We start from the raw sequence: 22,247 nt of genomic DNA, 5'->3' as shown, positions 1-22,247 counted from the left end.
GGGTTTTATCGTCGATTTATAAAGGATTTCTCAAAAATTACAAAGCCTCTTTGCAAGTTGTTATTGAAGGATTCTGAATTCAACTTTGATTCAGACTGTTTGGAGGCATTTAATTTATTGAAGACAAAACTCACCACTGCACCAGTCATTATGGCACCTGATTGGGAATTACCATTTGAGATTATGTGTGATGCAAGTGATTATGCTATTGGAGCCGTCTTGGGTCAAAGGAAGAATAAATTACTACACGTAATTCACTATGCAAGTCGTACATTGAATGATGCCCAACTGAACTATGCCACTACGGAAAAGGAATTGTTAGCAGTGGTATTCGCATTGGATAAATTTCGTTCTTACCTATTGGGTGCGAAGGTAATTGTGTATACAGATCATGCAGCTTTGAAATTTTTGCTTGCCAAGAAGGAAGCAAAACCAAGACTAATTCGATGGGTTTTATTACTTCAAGAGTTTGATATTGAAATTCGAGATAAAAAAGGGTCTGAGAATGTGGTGGCCGACCACCTCTCTCGGCAAGTCCGTGAGGATGAAGTTATAGACGATGTTGGGCCTATCCTAGAGACATTCCCGGATGAGCAATTATTTTCCATCTACTCTGAGAAAAAATTCATCACCCCCTGGTATGCAGATTTTGTAAATTACCTAGCTTGTGGTATTCTTCCCCCTAATATGTCTTTTTATCAGAAAAAGAAATTCCTATCATTGGTTAAACATTATTATTGGGATGATCCATATTTGTGGAAGCATGGTCCTGACCAAGTTATACGAAGATGTGTACCTGAGACAGAGATGGCTGACATATTATTGCATTGTCATACTTTGGCATGTGGAGGCCATTATGGTGCATCCAAGACTACAGCCAAGGTTCTACAATCTGGATTTTTCTGGCCTACTTTGTTTAAAGATGCTCAAGACTTTGTTGCAAGATGTGACCCTTGCCAACATACAGGAAATATCTCTAGTCGAAACCAAATGCCCTTGAATAATATTTTGGAGGTGGAATTGTTTGATGTTTGGGGTATTGACTTCATGGGTCCGTTTCCAGCATCATATGGGAATTTGTATATTTTGGTTGCAGTGGATTATGTATCCAAATGGGTCGAAGCAGCTGCCCTACCCACGAATGACGCCAAGGTTGTGGTCAGATTTCTACGAAAGAATATTTTTACAAGATTTGGGGTCCCTCGTGCAATTATTAGTGATGGAGGCACGCATTTTTGCAATCGTCAATTTAATTCCCTTCTTGCAAAATATGGCATCACCCATAAAGTATCTACTCCCTACCATCCGCAAACTAGTGGGCAAGTTGAAGTTTCAAATAGGGAATTGAAGAAAATCTTGGAAAAGACGGTGAGTGCCTCTAGGAAAGATTGGTCATTAAAATTGGATGATGCACTATGGGCTTATAGAACGGCGTTCAAAGCGCCAATTGGGATGTCACCATATAGACTTGTTTTTGGGAAAGCATGCCACCTTCCGGTGGAATTGGAGCATAAAGCGTTTTGGGCTATTAAAACGCTCAATTTTGACATGAGTTCAGCAGGGGAGAAGAGGAAGTTACAATTGAATGAGCTAGAGGAACTTCGAAATGAATCGTATGAGAATGCGAAAATTTACAAGGACCGTACAAAGAAGTGGCATGACAAGCACATCTTGAAGAAGGACTTTTATGTGGGTCAAAGCGTTCTCCTCTACAACTCACGGTTGAAACTTTTTCCTGGGAAACTTCGCTCTCGTTGGTCTGGGTCATTCACGGTGTTAACAGTGTATCCTTATGGGACAGTTGAAATCAAGAATGATCGTGACGGTACAACTTTCAAAGTTAATGGCCATCGACTCAAACCTTATGTGGCAGCTGCATTTCTTGAGGAGGAAACCACTGTCCTCCTCGATGACCCCAAGTAAACGCATCCTAAGGTCGGGCTATTGACTCTAAACTAAGCGCTTGTTGGGAGGCAACCCAACTAGGTACCTTCATTCCTTATCTTTTTAATTTTTATTTGTGTGTTTCCCTCATTCATTTCTTTTACTATTCTTTGTCCTTGCTTCTATTTCCTTTTTAAAACATTGAGGACAATGTTTCGTTTAGGTTTGAGGTGGGTAACATTCGTTTTTAATTTTAACATTTTTTTTATTAGTCGAGTCATGCAAAACATTGGTGTTTATGTTTCGGTAATACTGTTTTAATCTGTGATAGAATTGAAGATTTGGCCCGCGCTGCCTTCTTCAGTTTTTCGTGCTGAATCCAGCCATATAAGGCTCGTAATTTTCTGACTTTTCGTTTGGAAGTTATAGCTATTTTTCTGAACAGGGGTCTGGAACTCGAATATTTCTGCGATTATGTACTGTGATCTGTATTTAACGTCAGTTTTCATCTGTTTTTCTGGTATTTGTCTAAAGAAAAGTTGTGCATTTGTTTGTCTATTTTCTGAGCATATAGGGCTTGTCAAAATCTGTGCAATGCTTTGTGAGATAATTGTTGAAAATTGATCTGAGGTCGAAATTGAAAAGAAGCAGTTTTTCTGATGAAATGTAAATTCTAGTTAAAGCTATTATTTTTTCTTGCTAATAGAGATGCATATGCCATGTTTTGATCATGAATGCTTTACTAACGTGTTGCCATGAAGGGTTATTGCATTATAATCTTTGCACTTCACAATACCACATTCGTAATGTTTTGGTGGACAAGGTTATTGCTATGCTCGAATGACTATGGAATATTAGTGGAGACTGCATTTGTGAGATAATTGAGCCAAAAGCCATTCTTTGAGAGGGGTTTTATTGTTTCTACTCTTAAACACTCTTCAATTTTTATTTTTTTTTCTTAATTAGATTGCTCTCATTAGGTTTGTATTGGATACTAAAGAATTTTCTTATTTTTGTAGGTACGTCGCTTCCAAGTTGGATGGACCATAAGAGATGATGTTAGGCTATGCATGTTTTCACCCTCTAAAAGACTTTTCATCCTACCCTTTTGTGTGCATCATTAACTCCTTTGTAACCAAACACTTAGCCCTTCCTTCATCACCCCTACTATCTTTTAACCTATATAACCCGTTTCTAAGCCATACCTTACAGCTTAGGATGTGCCAAAGTGATGAAAATAAGAAGGTTGAGCTCTACACCAAAGAATTGGCGTGTACCGAGGTGTTTGTGCAAAATTGCAAGAAGAAAAAAAAAAGTATAAGAAAAGAGAAGAAAAGGAAATATTTTGCAAATCCAAAGAATAAAAGTTCAAAATCACTCCAAATGGAGTAGAAAATTGCACAATCCCTGGATGTTGAGTGGTATAAAAAGTTCAAAAAGAGCTGGCCGTATATGTGATCGTGAATAATGCTTTGGTATGTCCTAAGTTTTTGTTATTCCTTTCCTTTCTTTCTTAACCCGAACCGAGCCTTTCATTACAACCAAAGTAAAAGACCTAACTGATCTTTTGGGAAATCTTTCTTGGAGGTGAGGTATGTACTCTAATTCTTAGTATTCGATTCTTTTCATGAGACATTATTTTTAAAAATTGCCATTCTTCAAACTAAGCATATGTGTTAATATTTGATTTCCATTACATAACTTCATACACATATGTGACATTTGAGGGTAAGCCTAGGACTCTGAGCGAAAAATTATAGAGTGATATCCGGTGAGGATTAGAGTCAAGGCGAAATAATTCCATGGCGTTTGAGTGTGGCTGTCTTTAAGCTTTGATGTTATGAGTTTTGGTATTACACATTACACTATGATGCAATTTACTCAAGGTGGCATATCTTTAGTGATGCAAATGTGATTGGCATGCATTGGTTTTTATTAGCCTGTTTAAAGTGGTGTCTTTAGCTCTTTTGTTTTGTAGTAAAACGTTTGTGGGTATCGTGACTGGTAAACCCTCAGGAGACACAACTCCTCCGACTAGGGACACCTAGAGGTTTAACGGCTTGTGGCACATGCTAAGTGCCATCGAGTTTACCTGCAAAAGTGGTTCAGTTAGTTTTTGTTTTGTGTTTGTTTTAATTTCTAATTTTGCTCGAGGACTAGCAAAAGATAGGTTTGAGGTAGTTTGATAGATTCATATTTTGCATATATAATCTATCTTTATTTGCATTGTTTTCATGTGAAATTGGTTAGTTTAATGCGTTTGGTGAAGATTTTGTAGGAAATCATACCTAGCAAGGCTTTGGAGCAAATTGTGGGTATCGGCTGGACCCTTGAGAATACTTTCCTATTTTCCCTTTAAAACCCCAAAGCAAATTCCCTCTTTGACTAAGCCGCATGTTACTTCCTTTTGAGAATAGGTCTTAGTTTTTCTAATATTCCTATTTTTCCTTTCCTTCCTAAGAAAATATTATCTTCCTTATTTTTGGAGGAGTCCCTTGGCCTATAAATACAAAGCTTTAACCTATAGCCAGGGCATCTTTTTCCACCATCGTCTTCTCTACCATATTTTTCCACCAACTTTCATTCAACCAGAGAAATATCAGAGGAAGCCAAGAATTTGCTGCTGCATTATTTGAGGAGCTTTTGAAGGTGTTCCTGTGAAGATTCTGAAGATCAAGTCCATCGGCCAAATTGGTTTTATGACAATAATTCTCTTGTTTATATTTTCTTCTGTCATGAACTAATTTCCCTTGCTAGGGCTACGATGTAGCCTAACCTTGAATACTTAATTTCTATCGTTATATTAATTTCTGATTATTATCTTATGTTGAGTATTTGTTACTGTTCTTAATGATTTAAATATCTAGCTAATATTTAATTGATGATCCAAGCGGAGACCGAGAGGAGATGTTTGGTGTTTGCTTCTTGTAACAAATACCATGACTTGAATGAGTGCCCGAGAGGGACTAACATGACTCATGCAGTTTTCTTGTAGGTTCTCATAGAACTTAATGGGTTCTTGGTTTTCTAAATCCGTTGCTCGAGAGAGAATGGGTTGTTAATTGAGAATACTTTTGGTTGAGCCCGAGAGGGGATATCGAATGAATTAGGAGAAACCAACTGTCAACATGGATAGTAATTAGGGTTAATTGGCTACAAGAATTAAGTAGAATTGGTTATGGTGAAGTCGGATGCTCTAGTGTCTCATCATCTTAATTTTCTATTGTTAATTAAATTGTTATTTTTCATAATTGTTTTAGTTTTCTTAAAATTAATCAATCTTCTTAATCAACTGTTCAAATAAACTTATGCATTAATCATAATTGGTAGTTAATAGGAAATTACAGTCTTCGTGGGAACGACACTCTACTTATTTCTATATTACTTGTATGGATTGTGCGCTTGCAATAATTTCACAACAATAAGTCACTAAATCTAAGATATGTTGAAGGAAGAAATGAAGGTAGAGGTGAATGATTTTCCATGGTGGCGAGGATTAGGAGGGATTAGTTATAGAATATGATAATATTACACTAATACATATTTATTTCCCTTAACGTTTATCTGTTAAAGCAATTATAATGAGTAATTAAATAATCTTATGCATTTATATTTTTACTTGGTCAAATTGGTTTAATGCCATTTTATTAACTTTGATCAATGACTTCCTATGTAGGCTTGTGTGTTGTGAAAACCAACTCAATTTGCCTGCCAAGAAGTGAGCCACCCAAAGATAATATGCTAGTGGCCAATTAAAGAACTTCAACATATCCATGAAGCAATGATGATGAAGGAAGAAATGCAACTAGCACAAGAAGAAAAGAATTGAAAAGAATGCATGAAGTGCCACATCCATGCCAAAAGAAGAAAGGAAAAGAAGTATGGGATGGAAACAAACAAGAAGAAATTGAATTCACATGCTTGTAAGGTGTCATCCACTCCAAAGAAGCTCAAATTCAATGCATATTATCTAAAAAGAGGATGAAAGCCACAAGGAAAGGAAGAAAAAGAGAAAACAATTCAACAATGGAATTGATTCCAACCACACTAATATAGGCAAGATGAAGTAGGAGTTAGGTATTGCATTAAAATAGGAATGATGGTGTTGGAATCTATCATGATGTTTCTCCTTCTTAGCCCTATAAATAGAGAAGTCTTCAAGCTTCAAAAGACACACCAAGCTCACAACCTTCTCTTGAGCTCTCTCTCCTTCCTCCAATTCTTCTAGTTTTATTATCTTTAGTTTTATTTTATGGGAAACTAACTCCCTAGCTAAGGCTAGGGAGAAAGCTTTTAATATGAGTATGTATTTTTTATTAGTTTGATCCAAACTTAAGCTTTAATGTGAATTTATAGTTTTGTTCAAATGGAATTTGTAGTTTTTCTTTTTAATTAATTGATGAATGTTTGATATTCTATTTCATGGGTTCAATCATGTTTTTCCCATTGTGTAGTAAAAACTTTCATGCTTTTAAAAGATGAGATAATTACTAAGATTAATAGAATTTCGACGAAGATTATTTTTTGATAGTTTGTTGCCAATGGTACAAGGTATGCTTAGAATACTTCTCAGGGAAATTAAAAAGAGCTTTAATTATTTTGAACAACTACAGTGGAAAATATTTTGTGGATCAAATTATTAAGAGTTGCATATTCTTATGTTAAAAGTGGAACCCAATGCCTTAGTATTTTAATCAATTAAATTTTCTTTAAATCAAATCTTGATTAAATCTACTTCTTAATCACAATTGTTCTTTTTCATCTATGTTATTTTCTTTACACCGCTTTCTGTGAATACGACACTCGGACTTCCGAACTACACTACTATACGACACCTTCGCTTGGGTTTTGCAAAGTGGTACAAATCAGAATAATACTAGTCTTACCACATGATGTAGCAGCTGATGTGTACATATCACATCATGTAGTATAGAAATGTGGAATAAAAATATGGTAAGTGTAGCATTACTCTTAGTTATAAGGTGGTGCTATCCTACCTTCAACTTTGCATGAGTAATCGATCTTCTACCTTCAACTTGGTTAAAAATAAAAAATAAAAAATAAAAATCATTTCTTCTTGATGTAAGTTCTTGCTTGTCTTTGATCTTAAACACTAACCTTGGTCAGACATAGCTGTGGTGAAGGTATAGAAATCTTCTTCTCCTATGCAATCCTTTAACTCTCTCTCTAGATGGGGTGAGATATCAATATGAGTGTGTTTGACTGCTAGGAAAAGGATCTCTATATATATGCATTGTCTTAAGTATTTTTCCCATTGAAGAACACTTAAACAAATCCTGATTGCAATATGATAGAATGTTTTAATCCATGTAGAGCTAGGAATCCACAAAGTTATAGTTTTCTAATTAAACTACACTTTAAACTAGAACTGCAGATATACTCGAAGTCTATTTCTTGATTAATACTTAACTGCAACTTCTTATATGATTAGAAGACCATTCCAATACGGTTTAAGACGATGTAATGTCTTACACTTGAAACATGCTTTAAATATAGGGAGTGTCCAATCCAATACTAGCTAGTCATCAAACGATCAAATTACTTCGACTTACCTGGTGGCGGTGGAGCCGTCTAGCTCTTAATTAATTTCCTCGCAATTGTTGCCTCGTTTCTTGCGCTTTCATGTTTGTTTGTAGTTTCCTTAGTTTGCATTGCATGCCATTGCCCTTGCCGCCTTGAGCTGGAGCTTCTTTCCATCAGGCTTTTGCTTTTGTTGTGTCCCTGTTTGTCCCTTGTGTGGAGCTTTGGTTTCTTGGGCTGCCTATATCCATTGTTTTTTTTTTTTTTTTTTTGGTGCCAGATCCATTGTTTTTTTTTTGTTTTTGCCAGATCCATTGTTTTGTTTACTAAAGGGAATAAATAAATAAATAATTTGTCTGCTTGCATTTGACAACTCCTTTGACGATGCTCTAAGGTTGATGGATTGGGACTTTGTATCAAACCCCTATTTCAAACCTGACGCGCCAGTTGACCGTAGCCTAGGCGTGAACCTAATAATTTTTTTAACCCTTATTTTTGGTCATATTGGTGCCTCATCCTATCTCCCCTCTTCTCTTCTCAGGTCCAAAGTATATAAGTCATATGCTGCGGTTGGTTACAGATTCAGTACTTCTTTGATTTGAAGAGGAGGAAAGGCATCAAATTCACCGCTGCAAGCCTTCAACAACTTGGACAGAAGGTCTTCTCAGAACTACTTGGTACAATATCAGCAAACTGGGCAAGTGTTCGAGAGTTTCTGGTTATAGTCAAATTTCTGTCCAAATGGATTTCTTTATATTTATGTTTACTAATTTGATTTTAATGCATTGGTTTGATTAAAATTTGGATATAACTTGTATTAAAAAAAATTATATAACTTTGTGCTCCAGTTACTGTCTGCCATGCATACAACTGTTCTACTGTTAATTCATGAAAGTCCATGGTTTTTGTTTCTTTGTAGTGTTTTCTTTTTGTGGCAAAAAGTCAATTTGGGTTCCTGCAGTTTTTACATGTTGGTTTATGGGAGAAGAGGTTTAGGAAATGGTTGGTTTAGTGTTTAGGACAATAGCTTAACTTGGAATGGAAAACTTTTGAAAGAGTAACAAATTAAGTAGTTTTATTTGAATGAAGTAGGAAAGGTACAAAGCTTTGGATATAGGACAGCTGGTAGTTTTCAGCTTGATTACTTGAGTGGGCTGTAGGCATATTTATACAGATGCTAACCGACTATCTAAGTCGGCAATTTACTTGGACAAGCCAGTTGCACAGTAACTGACTTATCTAAAGCATTTTCAGCGACAAGTTAGTCCTATAATTCTAGAATTCTCTAGTTACAATTACAATAGATAATTATTAAGATGGTTCTAGTAAGAGTTAACCAACCTTTACTTAGTAATTCTCTCAATTATTCTAGAATTTTCTAGTTTTATCCCACAAGTGTGCATTAATGTTTTAACATTACAGATGCTCTGCAGAAGCTTCTAATAGGTTTTTGTTGCCTAGGATTTTGGGTTTAGGGTTTCTCTTTCAGTGGTGATTAATATCAGAAATGTTCTTTTTTTTTTCTTTCTTTTTTTTGGGTTTTAAGTTTCTTTAAAATTTCCCTTTACTTAAGGACATGTTCAAATTTCCGTCATATTTCATGACGGAGTAAGTTCGTGTCCCCGACGTGGAGGGGTATTTTGGCCGGAATCGGATGGAATTTGACAGTGTAATGTGGGTTTGAAACTACAGGATAAAATTGGCAGAATTGAAACTAGGCCGACCAAAAATTACTTCTTGCCTTTTTTTTAAGTGCAAAGTTAATTCAAGGTGCCAGATATACTGAGAAAAAATATTGCCGTTGTAAGCAGAAGTAAATTCAATAAACATGACAAGTAATCCTCAGTCCAAAGCTATAAACTTAGGTATTTATCAAAACAAGTTCTAGCTGATGGCTTTGATTATAAATTCGGATTGATTATGGATGAGTAAAAGGTATCATTTGCTATGAAGAATGAAATTTCGTAAGAAAATTTGAAAATTTGGTGTTATTCGTTTTATTTATTTATTAAACATGACTTTTTTGAGTAGCTTACTCCAGCAATTGTTTATTTCGAGTTTGTTTTTGCAAATTTGAGAGCCGTTGTCTTAACTATTCACCAATTAGTTATGATTTTAGTGGTATTTCTCTTCTCAATATTGAACAAGGTCCCATGTTCGAATTCCCCCCCTCTGTCATTGAAAAAAGAAAAAATAATAATTTATATGCTCCTTTCTTATATGTTCATTGTTCTATGTGGCAGTTGGTTTTTGAACTTCCATTTATAAGATTCCTTACTCTTTGTTCTGAACTTTCTCAGCTAGCTAACATGGAGTTTAAGAGGCTAAAACCAGCTACATATTTAGTTTATCGCTGTCAGCCAATTGGCAGGCTGAAACGGCTTGAAAGGAATTTCGAATTGCTTATACAAATAACTGAATGTTTGTATAGCATGAGGGATACCATCAACGAGGAGGTAACCAAAGAACTGATGTGGGGTAAGGCACCAACTTTGAAATGCAAAAAATGGCTTGAAAAGGTGGGAGAAATTGAAGATCAAGTGAATGACATGTTGAAGATACAGGAGACGAGTTCTGACCTTGTGATTCACTCGCACGTCGGTCTACATCAGCATCTGATGAGTATGCTCAATAAGATTACTGATCACTTGGAGAAATCTCCAGGTGCACATGGTTCAATGGCTTATGTACCTCCTGGACAGAGTAAAACAGTAACTAGTCCAATACTTCATGGTGAGGCATATGGACTGGTACCACCAGATAACAAGAATGTGAACTTGCAAAGGAGAGCAGAAGCAAAAGGAGAAGCAAATGTGGAGATTGAAATGTCACCAACACAAGGGAAGGAAGCCGTGAAGGGTAAAGAAATACAAGAAGGTAAATATTTGGAGACCCAAGCAACAGCAACAAGAGCTGCATCCATATTCTATAGAAAGAGCCTGCTGGGGTTTAAATTTGGGGGAGCAACCACTGAAATAGGTAACCCACAAACAGAGAACAAACGGCTTCAGGCGGGGGCTATATTGAAAAAAGATTTTAAGAAATCAAGCAAGACTATCAATCAGATAGAAGTTGATAATAATATTCCTTTGCAAAATGATGGACGTGAGGCACTGCTTGAATGGGGAGTTCATAGCATATCAATTGAGCGGATGCTGCACGAGATCTTGGGATGCATGAATAGTGTCACAATTGGTAGAATTGCCATTTATGGAATGGGTGGGATTGGCAAGACTACTGTGCTGAAAGCCTTGGCCAATCATGTTGAAAGAAAAAGCACGTTTGATAAGGTCATTTTGGTGACTGTCTCAAAACATTGGAGCACAAGAAAGATTCAAAATGAAATTTTAAGACAGTTATCAATGTGCGTACCAGATTCTGAAACTGATTCCAGGGTTGCAGAAAAATTACTTCAAGTTTTAAATAGCAGGAAGTTTTTGCTTCTTCTGGACGATGTTTGGGAGTGTTTAGATTTAAAAGCAGTGGGCATTCCTGATTTGAGCTCAGAAAATGGTTTTAAGATGATACTGGCTACCAGAATACGGGCTGTTTGCATTGAAATGGTTGTGAACAGGGTTATTGAAATGGAAACTCTCTCTAGAGAAGAAGCTTGGGAGTTGTTCTGTGAGCAGGTGGGTGCAGTCGTTCATTTTCCATCTGTCCAACCTTATGCCCGAGCCATTGTTGAGGAGTGTGGGGGTTTGCCGTTATTGATCATTGTCACCGGAAGAGCCCTGACAGGTGTAAATGATGCTTTAGTGTGGAAGCATGCATTGAGCGAACTTTTATTACCCAGCACAAATGCTGTATATGACACTGAAGCTGTTATGCAACGAATGAAATTCAGTTATGACAGATTGAGGGATTGTGACATAAAGAGTTGCTTCCTTTATTGCGCTTTTCTTTCAGAAGATCAGGAGGTTAATATTTATGAGCTGGTGAAATATTATATCCAAGAAGGTTTGATTTCTGGGAATTGGGATGATGCATGTAAGAGGGGACATGAGATAGTTGACATTCTTGTAGGTGCCTCCCTATTGCAGAGTACCAAGGGCGGTCTGTCCATCAAAATGCATGCTATGGTTAGAGATTTAGCATCAATGATCATATTATCAAAGGCAGAACGTTTGCAGTTTCTGCTAAGACCTTATTTATTGTACAGGCCACTTGAAAGCCCCGAAAGTAATAGATTGTTGATTGATGAAGGTTGTCAGTTCTTGTCGAAAAGTGGTGCAGGTCTGAGGGAGTCGCTACCAGTGGAGAAATGGGAACAAGCCAAGATGATCGCTTTGATGGATAATGAGTTATCCAGTCTACCTGAAAATCCATGCTGCCCTGATCTTTTAATTTTGTTCCTTCAAAGGAACAGATGTCTAAGAGTGATCCCAGCAGCCTTTTTTGATCGCATGCCTTCTCTCGAAGTGTTGAACCTATCTAACACCAGAATAAAGTTCTTGCCACAGTCAATCTCGAATCTGAAAAGGCTTAAAATTCTTATTTTACGCAGTTGTGAGCGCTTAGTTGTGCTCCCATCGGAGGTTGGATCACTTGGAGACCTTGAGGTGCTCGATCTCCGAGGCACTGAAGTTGACAAATTACCTGATGAGATAGGTAGTTTGACTTCTCTAAGACACTTGGAAGTATCCTTTTATGGATCTATCAGCCCCAGTGAGTATGCTAAGTTGCCCCATCAATTGATTTCACCTGGAATAATATCAAAGCTCATTTCTTTGGAGACATTAAGTATTGATGTATACCCTGGAGATCAGAGGTGGAAGAAAAGCTTGGAATCCATCACAAGAGAGGTTTGTAGCTTGACAAAGTTGACTTCTCTCTGTTTCAGTTTCCCAGAAGTGGAGCTTCTACAACTCTTTATCCAAACCTGTACCAGATGGAAAAACCAACTCTTAACTATGTTCAAATTTGTGGTTGGTGATGATGTCAAGCGTATCGTGTCTCGGGTCCCAAACTTTGTGGTGCATGATTATAATCAGCAGGGCCAATGCTTGAGATTTGTTAACGGTGAGAAGGTGCCTGATGTGGTTGTTGAAGTATTAGCTCGTGCTGTTGCCTTCTATTTGGATCATCACCTTAGCATTCGCAGCTTATCCGAGTTTGGGGTTAGTAATATGAGCAGGCTGAAATTATGTATATTGAGTGAATGTCCTCAAATTCACTCAATCATTGATTGCACAGAACCAACTAATCATGCATTTCCCTCTTTGGAGTATTTGAGTGTTCATTACTTGCCCAACTTGGAGAATATTTGGGAGGGCGTTAGACCTTTACCGTTTGGAAGTTTCACTAAGCTTAGAATTCTGCTGGTGTATGCATGTCCAAAGCTGAAAAATGTTTTTACAACAAGCATGCTATCATGTGTCTCTAATCTGGAAGAGTTGTTGGTTGAAGATTGCCCAGCCATTGAAGTGATCACACTTGAGGATGAGAGCATGGATTCTGGAACTGTTAGACTCTTGAGATTGAAAAGGTTGACACTAAACCATCTTCCTCGATTGGCTAACATTTCGGAAGGTGCTTGGCCCTCTTTAGAGTATATTAGCTTGTATGGCTGCCCTAATTGGAAGACCATTGCTATGAACTCAAAAGTTGAGGTAAACTGTAAAGAAGATTAAAGCAGAGAAGCAATGGTGCATTTCGATTATGATTGCTCTGGATCTTAAAGCTCACTTCGCCTGTCTCCAAAGGATGCATTCCAGTGGTATTATGGTTCTGGATCTTAAAGCTCATTTCACCCTTGTCCATAGTTGATGTATATAGAACAAAGCCTTTCATACTGTCAAATAAAATTCAAAATTGTTGAATTTAATGCACATTTTTAAATCAACAATGTTAATTGGGAAGAAAATTATGCAATGGCTTGGAGAAGTTCATTAGCCTTCCATGCAATCAATGACATTATGACAGTGGTAAGTGAATTGGATAACACTGAAACCTGTTTGAGACCAAACGGCAATTGCGAGAGAGGCTCAAGATATTTGAAGCACTTCCATTCTTCAATGCAAGACTACCATTCCCTAATACCAGATAGTCTCAAAGGCTTTGCCTTAATTTTGTTTTGGATTTAAGAAAGTTAACCTGTCGGGGAACCAAAAGGAAAACAAGGACATGCAATGCAAAGTACTCATACAGTGGTGTTGCTCACTTAACAGCCATATATTCCAGTTAACCTGAATGCTGCATCTGATGCACAGTTTCCACATGATGGATCAAACTATCTTCAAACAGTAAACAATTTCTGCTTTACTGTGATAGCCACAACCACAAAGACAAAAATCATTCCAGCATAATGTGGATTATCACTTGTTTTTAAAAGCAAGAGCAGATAGCATGCCAATGAGAATCTAAATCATCACCATGAAATGGGAAATATCTGACAGTAAAGTCAATCAGACCACAAGAGCTTGTACTCGTCCTGACCGACAACATGAAGAGTTCTCTCATTCATCATTGAACACAATAAATATTATTCAAACATTAACCAGCAGATTGTTGTGAAGATTACATGTTAATGCAGATTATAATCAACAAACAACAGAGAGAGAGAAAAAAAGTACAAGATTACAAAACAAACATACAAGTTCTTCACTTGACTTTATTTGAAGTAGTTCAGCTTATTTGATTGGTTGTGAGAGAGAGGTCATTGGTGATAAACAGAAACAAACATACGTTGAAAATGATCTTTAATTGCAGGGTCACTTGGCCAGTTCAACTCATTCTTCCAGTCACTGGTGCATCTGATCCATCTCAATTTAATTGCGTTTGCCATGGTGGATGGTAAATCCTTTAGCATCACACACTCCCTGATCTCTATTGTCTCCAAAGAGGGCCACTCCCATGAGACTTCGCTCCAAATAGTACAGAGTTTCGGTAAGTTCCGGAGTTCTATAGTCTTCAATTTAGGGAGTGCCGCTGATACATCACTTCCAGTTTCAATTATCTCTTTCATCTCAAGACAGTGCTCAACTTCCAAATGTTGTAGCTGAACGAGTTGTTGGACAATCCCATGTGCCTTTGAGAATAGATTTTCTAGACTTGGACAATCTTTTAGTATCAGTTTCGTTAGCCTGGATAGGCTTTCAGGGCTCACCAAGCCCTTCCATATATGCACCAACTTTGGAATATTTATTATGTGTAGCTGTTTTAGGAATTGAAACGCCACACCTCCTATCATGTCACCATCAATGATGCTTTCCATTTCATTGCATTCTTCAACCTTGCAAATTTCCAGTCCTCCCAACCTATCGGCTCCAAAGAGTGATAAGTTTGTCACATTTTGATGACCAATCAGCTCAAAACTGTAAGCATGTTGTAGTATCTGCAAAACGGTATCAGGAACACTTCCACCTCCAGAGAATCTCAAATGTTTTTCAGTTGAGCATTCTGAGATATCAAATTCAGAAGGATTGTTAGTTTGGTGATGACCCACGATGATGTTGAATGATCTGAAATTGTTGCCCTGCATGTTCTCCCGATTCCATGATACACTCTGGCATATGAACGGTCTTAAGCAATCCTCACCAGGAAAGTAGAAACAAAGAGTCGTTAATTCTTCCAACCCAACTAATTCCTCCACAATTGCACCTACAATATTATTCCATTCTGTGTTATGGTGGTCAATGCCAATGCTTAGTTCTTCTAACGAAATGAGCTTTGAAACAGTGTCAGGATGAATGACCACCACTGGATTCCCTTGAAAGTGGTTGTGACTGCTAACATTCTGTTCAAATGAAACTCTCAAGCACTTGAGATTAGTGAGCTCCTGAATCTCTTTAGGGAGATTTCGAATCTTGGTGCGCCTTATATCAAATATTTCAAGACTTCGGAGTTTTCCTATATCAGCTGGAATATTTTCTAACTCACCACAATCATTTAGATAGAGCCCTCTAAGTTTTATCAAGCTAGATATAGATGATGGCAGTGACATGATTCTTGTATCATGCAAATCTAGAACTCGTAATTTTTGCATGCATGCAAAGAATGACACAGGAATTTGCATCAAGCTCTTGTTTTTTTGGAGTAACAATGTCAGAATTCCAGAACATTGAGGTTGCTCAGGTAGGGAAGAAAGTTGATGTTGAATCAATGAGACCCTTTCTGCACATGTCCATTGTTCCTCTGTAATATTTGCACCTTCCTTCACTAATATGCTGTGACTCCCTGCATTACACTTCGCAATACGTAGTGCAACACGCTGAAAATGCTCAAACATCTTGTAATGACGTGCCTTTATTCCTCTATCCAAAAGACCAGCGTTTACAAATTCATCTAGGACAGTGTGACCTCTGTCGCGTGTTTCCCCTAGCCTTGCAAAACTAATTAACTGTTCTGCCCTCCAACACTCAGTTATGTAGTCTCGATGAACTTCATAACCAACAGGGAAAAGTGCCCAGTACAACAAGCACAGCTGCTTACTCTCATCTAGATCATTGTATGGAAGTTTAAAAAACTGGTAGACTTCTTCCAATTCTCGACTTTGTTGCTTACTGGGGGCTTGCAACTCTAACAGTGTATCTCGCCACCTTGCTGAATCATTCACTTTTGCTAACTTTTGAGCTATCAAGTTGATCATGTGTGGCATTCCACCACACTCCTTGACTATTAAAGGTGCTAATCGAATGATTTCTTGCTTTTTCATAACATCAGCACTCACTTTCCTGTTAAATAACTTTTGGGCATCCTCCTTTGACAACTTCTCTATTTTGATATCCTCATCCGTCGGTCCACAGAAGTTTCCGTTGTCTCTTGAAGTACATGCGAACACAACCTTTCCGCAATTATGGTCATCATGAATTCCAACCTCCCTCAGATTAATCTTTGAAGAAACTTGGTCAAGAAACAATAGATAGCTCTTGTTCTCCAGCTCTTCAGATATCTTTGCTGCTCTTTTGCCTGTGCTGGACTTTTCGTCAACCGGTAGGCCTAACTGATCCTCGAGCACCCTTTGTATCTTTTCCACGCATTCCGTGTTGTCCATAGTAACCCAAAAGATAACTTCAAATTGACTTGTTTGACCAACTTTATCATGCAAATTTTCCATCACTGTTGTTTTTCCAACTCCAGGCGGTCCCCATATGCAAACTCTCTTAAACTCATCTTGTTTCAGCAAGTCTTGAACAATTTCGACATGCCTATTAAGTGATGGAAGATCATCTATTTTCTGGGCATGCCTATTTCTAAATCTATCAGGTGGTGTCGGTGCGCACTCAGTCATTACTGGGTTCTCAAGCTTTATTTGATCTCTCAGGGAAACTAACTCTTTTGTCTCCTTCACTACATCTCTTCCAAGCCTTAGCAGAGAAGGAAAAGGACAGAGTCCACACAGATATTTGTTGATGCGTCTGTACTTTGTCTTCAGATGTTGGATTTTGTCTTTCTTTTCATCGACCTGTTGAAACCAATTTCTGCATTCATTTGTGATATGCATTCGACCAAGATTTGCAGCCAGCACATTTTGCACATCTGCCTTTCTATTCTGCAGACGCATTTCTTCATTCTCAAGCTTCTTGAAATTCTTCCCCAAGTTTCTCACATAATCATATTTGTGTTTCAAATAGGTGAACATCCACACGCCACATTTAGCAGCTGGCTCAACTGTTTGCCCCACAGCTTGTGCACCTGCTGTCACCTCAAAAGCCATCCTTTTCGAATATGAAAACGAAACGCATATCAATGAAAACTGTTCATTCACTATATTTTGACAATACATGTTACAATCAAATACAAAATGACTATTACTGGTGCGATATTGCAGATTTTTCTATTGATGCAAGATTCAATGAAAGCTTGTTACTTTCTTTCATACCTAATAATGTTAAGATATTATTGACAAATGGATGTGGACTGATCAACACTTGCCCTCAACATGCATATGCTAAAATGCCCAGAAAAAACAATAATCTATGTCCATAATTCCAATAAAATCCTCGAGGTTCCATTTGGATGAAAGAATTTCGATATGATATTTTAGAGTAAATTGCTTAATTATTAAAAAAAATTTATGGTCAATATAATGCACATGGAAAAACTCAAACTCAAACCCAAATTCATAAATCTAAGTTCTTTCATCTAAGCACAAGTTTTATGAACAAAATTACGAGGCATATCAACAATATTTACACTACTGTTGGATATGAACGTGTAAAAATAAGCACACCTGGAAAGGAAATCTGCTTGGTTGGTCCTCTGAACGTTGTGGTTGCTAGGTAATGGGTTCTCTTCTCTGCTGCACCTCAAGTCAAGACTCAAGAGTATATGAAACTGTCTCTTCTCGTTTTCAACGGAAATGGAATTTTTCACTCTAACCAATGTCAACGACAGGACAACCTAGTGCTGCAGGGCCCACAAGTCTCTGTTTGGTTTTTTCTTTTTGGTTTTAATTAATTAATTAATTTTTATTATAGTAAAAAATTCATTTTTAATAAATTTGATTTATTTTATCAAAATCTAGAGTGAAGGGGTAAAAGTTTCCAGAGAAGAAATGAAAATAACTTTTGGCTTCTTTGTAACCAGCATATGTTGGTTCTGCAACTTGCATTGAATCTAGGAATCAATGCTATGCATATTCCCAAATTAGTTGTACCTTAACCTTGATCTAATCACCCACAATTAAGATAAACCACTATCATTAGAGACAGAATGAGATGATAAAAAAATATGCAGTATGAGTTTAGATAATCCTATGAGGAAATGAGGAAGCAATTTCCATAATAAGCCATCAGAAGAAATAAGAGTTACACTCAATGCTTTACAATAAGCAACAGAAATAAGAGTTCATCTCAGCTTACCCCATAACAAATGCTGTTTATACTTGCAAATGTTCATCGTAAAATTCTTTCAACAGATAGATCATAAAACAGTATTTCAATTCAAGAAACCTATTTGAATATGGCTGCTTCGAAAAGCTTCTCCTTTTCCTCTTTCTGCATTATTTGAAGTTAAAAAAATATATATTAATAAGAGACACGGTGACTTTCCAACTTGCTGGCACAGAAAATTGGCACATCAGAGTTGGGGAAAGGGTGTCCGCCCCGCTCACCATTAGCAGTCATTGCCTGTTGCTGTCCATTTTATAGAAAGAAAATGGACTTACTTGATTGACTGAAGGAGGAATGGTAGCAAAAGAGAGTCAAGTTTCAATCTTTTTGCTGGAGAAATTGCTGACTCCAATTGATTTGGTGAGGCCAAGTCTCTGAGATTCTTCCATGGCTGCCCACACACCCTTGAAGTCCATTGGCATCAGGTCAACTGATGGGCTAGTGGATGAGATACAGGTCAAGGTACTCCAATGGAAGATTTCTGCACACATAATCATATAATCAAACAAAACCAGTCACCCCAAAATTCCAATTGCTTGAAAGAAAAGAAAAACCAAACTAGATTGTGAGATTGTGAGATTTTGAGACTCGCACAAGTGATTTGTTGAGGGCAGCACAAGTGGAGGAGCCAAGCACCACCTCTGGGATTTGGGCTGGAGAAGCAGCATTTGCCATCTTTAGTTTCTTATCTTTGGAAATTAGCTCAAGGTTTTTTTATCAAGTATTCAAGTCTAGTTTTTATTTTTCACCAAGTGAAGGTGCTTTAAAACTGCTAAATTTCAGTCAATTCTTGGCTTATTATTATTAGACAAGAGAATGGTCAATTGAACTCTCCTCCTACGAGGCTGTGAATTGACTCATGGTCTTGAAATACATCAACCAGATCATTGATTCATGGCCATTATCAATTGTGCAACTCCAAAAGTGTTTAAAATCGATGCTCAAAGAATAAACATTGTGAAAAGGTCCATTGATTCATGGCCATTATCAATTGTGCAACTCAAAAGCTTCCTTGACCAATCTTCTTTTTCCTTCTTGCTTGTAGAATTCTTCAAAAAAACTCTGCATACTTATAACTCCGGTACAATGGAGGGTGTTCCTCGTCAATCAAATCCTCAGTTGGACCAATCACCGTGTCCTTGCTAGGTCCGTAGAACATTGCTATTGACAACCTTGGCTCAACTTTGTTGGTCACTGCCCTGTGGTGCACGCTCTTATACCTTCCATTACTCAAAACCTACGTACAAGATACACAAATTCAAATCAAATTTCAATGAAAGTCATTTTTGGTCCCTATAGTTTACTCCTCTACGTGAGGTGCACGTGGAGGTGACTTCGTGAAAGAAATTGACGGAAATTATGACTTCTCCTTGAATTGCTACAATTATGAAACTACAAGAGCACAATTGACCAAATTTAAACAACATGGATGAAAGTGGAAATCAGTCACCTAGATTGATGACAGAGGCACTTGGGAGAGGATCAACAGCAACCCATTTCTCATCTTTGATCAGTACTTGAAGGCCAGTCACTCCCTCTGTTTGCCTAAGTATTGTGAGGGCATTGAGATCAGTATGGACAGATAGTCCAAGTGTGAGCTCAGGGTCAGGACATGGTGGATAGTAGTTTCCTTGTGCTTTTTGAGTAGGATTCTCACCCAATTTCTTCTGTAAGCAGTCCTCCTCTGGGCCAAGCCCTTGGGATATCAATCCCAAAAGCCTTTTCACCAATGCACCAATCTCCTTTTCACATTCAGCAAAAACCTCACTAAAACCAAAAACCCAAACATAAAAATGGGCACAAACTACAAAATAAGCTCAAGTGTTAAAGTTTATAAGAAAAGAGTACCGGTATTGGGGAGGATTTCAGGCAAAGAATTGAGAGGTTGCCAGAGATGAGAGAAGGTTTCACTCCACATAGTGACCTTTTGATGTTGATCACCTTCAAGCTTGAGGTAGTAGTTGAAAAGCTTTATTGGCTTGGAGTGATCTGTGGTAAAGTATTGTGCTCTTTCTTTGGCAGGCAATTTGAAGAACTGGGTCATGGCAGCCATCATTATATAACATAACTCCTCAGGCACTCCATGGTTGATGATCTGGAAAAATCCATACTCTTCACAAGCTTGTGAGAGCTCGAATCTGGTTGTTTCTTAGATCAAGCTCCCTGAGATTGGTTTGATCGCCAATTGATTCAGGAAGCTCTGTCAAGTCACTGAAGTTGCTGGACAGGTTGAGCACCTCATGAGTCGTCAATCTCCCAATTGCATATGGCAGCCCACGAAGCTCATTGAAATGAACATCTAGATATCTGTGACCTCATTTCACAGATGGATGGAGGAAGGGAACGGATTTTATTCAAGTGGATTGAGAGCCTTTCGAGATTCAGTAGCCCATAACCAATATTTGTTGGCAAACACATCAGGTTGTTAAAGCTTGCATCTAGCTCCACCAGTATATTGAGTCGAAAAAGTTGTTTTGAAAACAGTCACAAAGTGAGAATTGCAGGAAAGGAAGGAAACATTACTCACCAAGAACAGAACACATGAAGAACAGATGGGACAAGTCGAAAAAGAAAATTTGAGACGTTACCTACAACGAGCAATGCTTTTAGGAAGGGCATCCAGCTTGTTTCCTGACACATTGAGGACCCTCAGGTTAAGCAACAATCCGACGGAGTTGGGCAAGGAAACTAAAAGATAACACAAAACATGGAGCTGCTTGAGTTTCTCAAGTCCTGCTATTGAATCTGGAATGGACTGTTTTGCCAAACAAATAAACCTGTTATGTAAAAAGTTACCAGGAACTACATCAATGAAATGCAATCATAAGTTACTACCTAGAGATCAATTATGCCAAGGAAAGTGTTAATTCTATCAATCTGCTGCAAGCATTGGTTGGTTAGTTGGATTTCACTCTAAATATAGAAAACCAATTGTGTGTGGACTTGTAAGCTATATTAATATTTCATATAGGATTGGCTAAATGCTTGATCTGGGACAGCATTAAATAGACTAAAGCTATTGGTATGTCTAAATTCACTATGAAGCTATTGGCATATGTCAAATTCAAAAAGTGAACTGATTCTCTGAAAGTTGTATGCTTTTCTTTCTCTAAGATAAACAAGAGAGAGAGAGAGAGAGAGAGAGAGAGAGAGAGAGAGAGAGAGATGAGAGTGGAAACCAGTAGCTGATTGTTTGATAGGTTGTGAGAGACCAACCCATGAAGCTTCCCGAAGGCACCTCAGATGACTCCCAGAAAGCTCTACTCTTTTAACAGCTACCCCACTCTCTGCCTCCAAAATCCTAACCACTTCCTCATTCAGTTTGTTCACCTCACCCTCCTCCTTTTCTAAATCAACCACGGCCGAGCCATATGCCTCAGCAAGCCTCACTTCCGCATCCCTCAACTGTTCCTCATAGGCCTCGTGCATCTCCTCCAACCTCACCACTGCCTTGTATATTTCCAACTCTTTCTCTGCCGCTTCTCTTGCGTGCGAGTAGTTCTGGGTTTCTTGGAAGGCACTACCACTACTGTTTTGGAGCTTAAACTAGATTGCAGCGATCTTGGCACGTGCCACAGTGGACGGGTCGGGTGGAGGACGGAGGGCCCAGAGCAGGGAGAGGGTCTGAGAGAGGGTGGTGGGGATGAGGTGGGTCATGGAGGTAAGGACTTTGGGGTGGTTCAGGTGGGGAAGCTGAGTCAACAGTTTCTTGGGGTGAGAGTGGTGGATTGGATTCAGGATCAAAAGGTTCTTGGAATATTCATTTCTTTCAGACTATACAAGCAGAAGATGATAGACAAATAGATAGTTCGAGAGAGAGGCAGAAATACATAGTGTTGGAGAAAGAGGAGAGAACTGGAAAGTACTAGGGACCTGTGGGCTCAAACCGGGCGGCTGCTCAGCTGCTGGTTTTCTTCCGATACAAAGAAGGGGTTTAACTGTTGGAAACCTTGACGACTTGTTGGATCTTGAACAACCCATAGACTG

General features: G+C 38.1%; 3 protein-coding genes and 1 pseudogene across 3 annotated transcripts; 1 reads left to right on the top strand and 3 right to left on the bottom strand.

Moving 5' to 3' along the window:
- LOC18766989 (probable disease resistance protein At4g27220) lies at nucleotides 8,554–13,058 on the top strand. Its single transcript, XM_020570167.1, has one exon. It carries the CDS (start codon nucleotides 9,579–9,581, stop codon nucleotides 13,056–13,058), a length of 3,480 nt encoding a protein of 1,159 aa, XP_020425756.1. The 5' UTR covers nucleotides 8,554–9,578.
- LOC18766212 (probable disease resistance protein At5g47250) lies at nucleotides 13,892–17,702 on the bottom strand. Its single transcript, XM_007200857.2, has 2 exons — nucleotides 17,600–17,702; nucleotides 13,892–17,084 (listed from the first exon to the last, which is right to left on the bottom strand). Exon 2 carries the CDS (start codon nucleotides 17,081–17,083, stop codon nucleotides 14,084–14,086), a length of 3,000 nt encoding a protein of 999 aa, XP_007200919.2. The 5' UTR covers nucleotide 17,084; nucleotides 17,600–17,702; the 3' UTR covers nucleotides 13,892–14,083.
- LOC109950615 (protein DMR6-LIKE OXYGENASE 2-like) lies at nucleotides 18,197–20,678 on the bottom strand. The gene is made up of 6 exons (XM_020570166.1): nucleotides 20,657–20,678; nucleotides 20,109–20,408; nucleotides 19,711–20,064; nucleotides 19,565–19,638; nucleotides 18,855–19,497; nucleotides 18,197–18,741 (listed from the first exon to the last, which is right to left on the bottom strand). The coding sequence occupies exons 1-5, from the start codon at nucleotides 20,676–20,678 to the stop codon at nucleotides 19,312–19,314; spliced, it is 936 nt and encodes a 311-aa protein (XP_020425755.1). The 3' UTR covers nucleotides 18,197–18,741; nucleotides 18,855–19,311.
- LOC109950614 lies at nucleotides 20,406–22,241 on the bottom strand (annotated as a pseudogene).

The sequence above is a fragment of the Prunus persica genome, chromosome G8 (genome assembly GCF_000346465.2).
Source record: "Prunus persica cultivar Lovell chromosome G8, Prunus_persica_NCBIv2, whole genome shotgun sequence".
Lineage (NCBI taxonomy): Eukaryota > Viridiplantae > Streptophyta > Magnoliopsida > Rosales > Rosaceae > Prunus > Prunus persica.
The sequence above is the reverse complement of the archived record's forward strand: the minus strand, read 5'-3'. Positions and strand labels throughout refer to the sequence as shown.

Coding starts and splice junctions, on each gene's coding strand:
- LOC18766989 (XM_020570167.1), top strand. CDS start 9,579: ATGTTCGAATTCCCCCCCTCTGTCATTGAAAAAAGAAAAAATAATAAT.
- LOC18766212 (XM_007200857.2), bottom strand. CDS start 17,083: ATGGCTTTTGAGGTGACAGCAGGTGCACAAGCTGTGGGGCAAACAGTT.
- LOC109950615 (XM_020570166.1), bottom strand. CDS start 20,678: ATGTGTTTGCCAACAAATATTG. Junction 20,409..20,656: donor GTGTTTGCCAACAAATATTG/GTTATGGGCTAC, acceptor GCTTGATCTAAG/AAACAACCAGATTCGAGCTC. Junction 19,498..19,564: donor CGTGCACCTCACGTAGAGGA/GTAAACTATAGG, acceptor TCTTGTACGTAG/GTTTTGAGTAATGGAAGGTA.